At 37.6% G+C, this 6612-nt stretch overlaps 1 protein-coding gene across 1 annotated transcript; it reads left to right on the top strand.

Moving 5' to 3' along the window:
* The first annotated feature begins 1374 nt into the window (after positions 1–1374).
* Positions 1375–5802, top strand: LOC146308753 (ubiquitin-conjugating enzyme E2 L3-like). The gene is made up of 4 exons (XM_084746190.1): positions 1375–1527; positions 4254–4349; positions 4465–4651; positions 4910–5802. Exons 1-4 carry the CDS (start codon positions 1498–1500, stop codon positions 5062–5064), a joined length of 468 nt encoding a protein of 155 aa, XP_084602316.1. The 5' UTR covers positions 1375–1497; the 3' UTR covers positions 5065–5802.
* The last annotated feature ends 810 nt before the right edge of the window (positions 5803–6612 follow it).

Raw genomic sequence — 6612 nt, 5'->3', positions numbered from 1 at the left:
TTTTTTCAACAGGGATCAGGGGCCTTTTACATTTCAGTTCCCAGGGGCCAATTGTCTCATAATCTGTCCCTAATGAAGACGACGTGACACACCAGGACGTCTCTTTGTGTGAGTCTAATAGTTAGTCAGTATAAAATCACTGTAACAACAGATGAAGTCAGTTTTCTTTCAATCTTCTAAAGGAGTGTTTTCCACACTTTCTCTGTAAAGGTTTAACAGAGGAACTGACCAACAGACTGAGTGTCTTTTCTTGTCCTGTGCAGTAACAGTTTAGTACCACATGGTGGCAGCTAATTCCTTGCTCAGCTGTGACATGGATACCTGTTATATGCTGCTAATTTTACACAGTGACATGCACACTTTTTTGCAAATATAAGAATCACTCTAAATGTAAGAAAAAAATAGCTGAGATGACAAAATATTTCAAGGCAATGTACTGCAATAGCAAAACTCAGAAATCTATTTCAATATGTTGTCTTGAAATTTTGAGTTGTTTCAACTTTTTCACAGACAGACAACAATGACACATGAAAACTAAAATGTAAAAAAAAAAAAGATTTTTTGCCAAAGTCACAGGGAGCCACTGGAGAGAAGCTAAGTGGAACTGCAGGTTGCAGACCTGAGTTACAGAGTTTTGGAGAGATTGGCCGTAGAGATGTCTGCCTTCTTTCCAGTATAATCAGACTAAATGACCCTTATCTTATGGTCCTAAAAAAACATTTGAAAAATTAAAAACCAGTGACTCGTTCCAAAAATCATGACCCAGTTACTCAAGATAATCCACAGACGCTGTTGTGAGCAGTTTCACGTAGGAACTACTCTCTCTAGTTAGAAACATGAAACCTCTCACAACACGGTCTGTGGATTATTTTGACCAACCATGTCATGATTTCTGGAAAGAGACACTGCTGTTGAGTTTTCAAATGTATTTTTTATTGCTTTGAGCGCCACAAGCCGAGTGCATCCAGTCCCTTTACACTGGAAAGACCACATTTGCAACTCGCACCACAACACCTACAGGCCAGACAAAAGAAAACGTTTTGTTTTCTTGTTTTTCTGGGGTGAACTGTCCCTTTAAACATGAAAATAGAGTATTATCTACTAACTTTTGGTAATTTTTGCAGAAATCTACAGACATAAATAGTTAAAAGTTTAGCTGTTGTGTCTAGTAGAGGACATTTTGGGAAATGCCCTAACCCCCCCGGCGCAGCCCGACCTAATAACCTGGCAACTGAGTGTATTTTTAACAGTTATATTTTATTTATTTTATCTGTAATGCGGGAACCATTTGTTTGTTTTTCATCGTTAGACAGTAATCAGTCTTATTTTAACCGGTGTGGATAAACAAGCTGCTGAGTGAATCCTCCACGCCGGTAGGTGGCGCTCACACAGCGGGTCGCCGGCTGTCAGCCACTTAAAAACCCAAATCTAAAGAAGTGGAGGAGGAACGGAAAGAAACAGGAAGAAGGCAGACGAAGAAGACTCATCGGTACCACAATGGCTTCGTCGACAAAGAGACTAAACAAGGTGAATAATCCTAATTTATTGACTTTTAGGGGGTTTAAATAACTTGTTTCGGCTTTTATGAGTGTAGCTTCGGAGCCGTCGAGCGGGAGAAAATGTCGTGAAGGCGAGGGTTCGGCGTTCATCTGTCCGACAAAATGAAAGGGTAATGACGTCCGACAGACAGACGGTGACTGAGAGGAAACTAACTAGTTAGTGAGTTTGAGACGCCGTGACTCAGCAGTTTGAGAAAACTGTCAGATATAACACGAGGTCGGGTGAAGACACGTTTATCTTTGGAGGGAGGAGAGTTAATTCAACGTTTACGTGCTGAAACGTGTAGCGGATTGTTTTTACGCGCTGTCACCGTCTGAAGGCAAAAACATGGAGACTTTGGGGCTGGGACGTGACGTCAGACCTGATCATGGAATAAATCAAACATTATATTACAAAAAGAGACCCGTCGACAGTCAGTAATGTCACGATACATGTGTAGATCTGTTTTTAAAAGTTATTTGAATGGATTGTAAAGGACAGGGTTGGGTCTGCGGTCTCTGTGGGCTCAGGCACACAGTCTCTCATACTTGCACTTTCGATGTGGCACAGAAACATTTTTGGTTTTGATTTCTTGGCTGTGTCTTACGACAAAGGCCTCTGTGTCAGGAATTCCCCGTGTGATCTTGTCAGTGAGGAGTCATGTAACCACTTCCTGAATTCTCCTGAGAATCGAGTTTTCCGATTCAGGTGAAGGGCAGTGAAGTATCTGCCGGCAGGAAGTAGAACACTTTGTACAGATGAACCCCCTGCTGTCAGTTAACATTAGAGGCTATTATTAACTAAAGGCTGTGTATTAGAGAAACAAAGGTCAAAATTCACTGTTTACAGCTTCATAAATGTGAATATTTTCTGGTTTCTGTGACAGTAAACTGAATATCTTTGGGTACAAAGACATTTGAAGACATTATCTTGGGCTTTGAGAAACACTGGTCAACATTTTTCACCATTTTCTCACATTTTATGGACCAAACAGCTGATCAATTAATTGGTAGATTATTTTCTTGATTAATTGACAAGTAATTGTTTTAAAATGTCTCAAAATAATGAAAAATGCCAATCAGGGTTTGTAAAATCCTAACATGATGTCCTCAAATGTCTTTTTTCTCACAACCCAGAGATATTTAATTTGTCAAAAAGGATTAAAGAAACCAAAAATTATTCATATTTAAGAAGCTGAAACTGGAGGATTTTGACTTTTTTTCTGAAAAAATAACTCAAACAGATTAATTGATTGTTAATGTTATTGTCATTAATTGATTTACTGCTCGAGTAATCGAGTAATTGTTGCAGCTTTAAATCATTAGTTGCAGCTGTAAAGACTGGTACTAATGAGAGCTGTGTATTAGCAAGAATCTGGTGATAAGATGCGCATCACAATTCATTTGATATGCTGTGGTACATTGTGATACTGTCAGCAAGGTGATAAGTTGATTTGTGGCATTAATTCTGAGTTAAAAGTTTACTTTTTTATGTAATCAGACCAGTTAAAGTAGATAGCAACAATGCTATCCAGCAATCGGATTTAAACTAGAGCTGCAACAGTTAATCACCAACTATTTTTTAATCAGTTTGAGCAAGTTCTCTGTTTCCAGCTTAATCTTTGTGAATATTTTCAGGTTTCTATGACAGTAAACTGAATATTTTTGGGTTGTGGACAAAACAAGACATTTGAGGACATCATCTTGGGCTTTGGGGAAAACAAAAACATTTTCTGACATTTTATGGACCAAACACCTGATCGATTAATCGGTATGGGGCTGCAGCTAACTTATTTTCATGATCGATCATTTTCTCGAGCAATCGAATTAAAATGTCAGAAAATAATGGAAAATGTCAGTTAACCCCAAAGCCTATGACATCTTTAAATATCTTGATTTGTCTACAACCCAAAAATATTCAGTTTACTGTCATAGAGGAGCAAAGAAACAAAAAAGAAAAAGAAAAAAAAGCACATTTAAGAAGCTGAAATCAGAGATTTTTTTATGTAATCAGAGCAGTTAAAATAGATAGCAACAGTTCCATCTAGTGGTCAAGAGTTTAAACTGATACTGAGATGTAACAATTAATCATTTATGAAATTATCAGAAAATTAATCAATAATTTTTAATAATTTGTTTGAGTAATGTTTTAAGAAAAAAAGGTCACAATTCTCTGCTTCCAGCTTCATGAATGTGAATATTTTCTGTTTCTTCTTTACTCCTCTCATTTGAAGGTGTTGTTTTGGATTTTGACCAACATTTTTTCACCATTTTCTGATCAAACACTAATCAGTTAATTGAGAAACTAATTGACAATGAAAATAATCATTGGTTGCAGCCCTGAAGCTGTTTGCAACTGAGATTACAGTAGAACTGGACTGATAATTGATCAATTGTTTATTAATCACCTATCAACTATTAAGCTGATAATTGATTAATCGAAGAAAAAAGTCAGTTCAGATTCCAGCTTCTTAAATGTGAATATTTTCTGGTTTCTTTATTCCTCGCTGACAGTAAACTGAATACCTTTTGGGTGTTGGACAAAACAAGACATTTGCGGGTATTTTATAGACCAGACAACTAATCGTTTAATCGAGAAAATTGTTAGTTGCAGCTTTAAAGTATTTATAAGTAAAGCCTGACTGATATCTCATACACTGATCTGTAAACGTCACACACTCTGGACCTTTAAAAATTAATTATATTTTGTTTCAGGAGCTTGATGAGATCCGCAAATCCGGTATGAAGCACTTCCGCATCACGCAAGTAGATGAAGCAAATGTGTTGAACTGGCAAGGGCTCATTGTTCCTGTAAGTATTGAACTGGTGCCACCGGAACTTGTTTTGCTCTTTAAAATAAATGTAAGAAAAACTTCACTGACAAGATTTTTTTTTTGTCTCTTCAATCTACAAACGTTTCCCCAAGGATTGTGCTCCGTACGACAAGGGAGCGTTTCGCATCGAGCTCGTCTTCCCTGCCGAGTACCCCTTCAAGCCACCCAAGGTCACTTTCAAGACGAAAATCTACCATCCCAACATCGACGAGAAGGGCCAGGTCTGCCTTCCCATCATCAGCGTCGAGAACTGGAAGCCGGCCACAAAAACTCAACAAGGTGAGGCGAGGGACAGATGTGTTCATTTGTGTCAAGTCTGATTTTAAAATAAAAAATCATATCTGGTGTTTTGGTTGTCCACTGGTCTGGACCAAATAAACCAAACAACTTTAAAGCTTTAATGATAATTCAAGAAAAGTTTTCTCACTGCTGTTTTTTTTAAACACCTGAAGTTTTCTCTTTTACGCATCATGAATGTTAAAGTGGTACATTTTGTGCATAAAATCACATGTTCTCTTGTTCCCGCCCCCCATCCAGTGATTGAGAGTCTCATCTCCCTGGTGGTCACCCCTGAGCCGGAGCATCCTCTGAGGGCCGACCTGGCCGAGGAGTACAGTAAAGATCGCGCGAAATTCCTGAAGAATGCCGAGGAGTACACAAAGAAACACAGTGAAAAGCGGCCCATCGACTGACGACTCCACGCAGATGCGCGGTGCTGTTGGCCTCCTTTCTGTTTCCTGTTTAAAGAGCCCACCCTGACTCTCTGTTCTTAACCCCGCCCCCCCAACCACACAGAGATTACCTGTTCTCGCGTTCCTGCATTGTTTTAGCACTCTCCAACCACTCCTTAATAGAGGCTTGTGATCCACCTTGCCAAAAAAAAAGCAGGACTTTTTGGTGAATAGGCAGGCTTTGGCCTCTAGGTGTCACCTTTTGTTTGTTTTGACTTCTTTCTACTGATTTCTTTTTAGAAAAAAAAAAAGAAAATTCTCAGAGGTGGCATCCTGGAAAGTAAAATGTCAGAAAAATATAAGAAGTGCTGTGTTCGGCTAACTTAAACGTTGAATGTTTTTTCAGATTAATCATTAGCAGACCTGTTTACAGATTTTTAAGCTTTGTTTTCAAAAGTTAACAAAAATGCACAGCATCTAATGCTGTTGTTTATATCTGTTGTCTTTATTTTTTATTTTTATTTGTTTTCCTTTTTCCCGTAATAAGATACACTGTACTTTGAGAAAATCACCTGTTGCAGAACATGGAAATTAAAGTTTGTCACTGGTGCAGAATTCCACATGTAAACACAGAAATTTCTGAAAATGCAACAACATTTATGTGTCCTTTGAAATGTTTTTGTATTCTGAGATGTTGGGGGGGAAAGTCTCCTAATTAAAATTCTTCTGCCTCTGTTGTTATGCAGATGGAAAACAGGATCTGTTTATGTTTGGATGGATGGAGTTCTCCAGACACTTGGCAGTTTCTTCTTTTTCTTAAAACTGTTAATTTATCTCTTGATCGTATTCAAGCACATGCCTTTAAAGTTCTGTAGAAGTATCAAGAAAAAAAATCTCCTTTGGCTTTAATATGATAACCTGCAGGTCTTGATGTCTTTGATTTTACAGACTGCTGTTCATCTTCTCATCACAATGCTGACAATATTTTCATATTAAGTACCAGAAACAAAAAGCACTGATGTTTTCAACCAGCAGTATGTCTGTTAAAACAGCTCTAAATTGTTATTTCTGCATTAAGAAACACCAATAAATAAATAATCCTGTATATTCTGATAGCTGACGAATAGCAGAATCTACGCCGTTACACATTATAAGGCAATACATCCAACTGCAGGTGGAGGACAGATGGTCATCAATGAATAAAGATTTGTGATGGATGCTTAATCAAACCTGTTCTGTTGTGTTTATTCACCTCAGATTTTTCACTTTTTTATCCACTCACTAATGTCAGAATGTGATTTCATTGATTTAAATGGGGATTTTAAAAATCTGACTGTGGACTTCCTTAAGACAAAATAAAAGTAACTTCATGTTCTTCAAACTGCCACCCAAATGTCAGAATAATACTGATAGGACAGTGCAACATGAAAGGTAAAAGTCAGTAAATTTTGTAGGTATCTGTGCTCGAGTATTTGTCTTTCTAATGTTTTACACAAATATTTCTTTCTGATCCATACATTTTCAAAAAAGGCTTTTTACTTTGAGGGGAATTATTATTGATTATTCTTA

Source organism: Lutjanus erythropterus, chromosome 20, assembly GCF_056507025.1.
Source record: "Lutjanus erythropterus isolate fLutEry1 chromosome 20, fLutEry1.hap2, whole genome shotgun sequence".
Taxonomy (NCBI): domain Eukaryota; kingdom Metazoa; phylum Chordata; class Actinopteri; order Lutjaniformes; family Lutjanidae; genus Lutjanus; species Lutjanus erythropterus.
Note: the sequence above shows the minus strand (reverse complement) of the source record. Positions and strands in the feature narration are given on the sequence as shown.

Excerpts from the sequence above, each read along its gene's own strand:
- LOC146308753 (XM_084746190.1), top strand. The coding sequence starts at position 1,498 with ATGGCTTCGTCGACAAAGAGACTAAACAAG. Across the intron at positions 1,528-4,253 it reads CGACAAAGAGACTAAACAAG|GAGCTTGATGAGATCCGCAA; the intron begins GTGAATAATCCT and ends ATTTTGTTTCAG. Across the intron at positions 4,350-4,464 it reads GGCAAGGGCTCATTGTTCCT|GATTGTGCTCCGTACGACAA; the intron begins GTAAGTATTGAA and ends CGTTTCCCCAAG.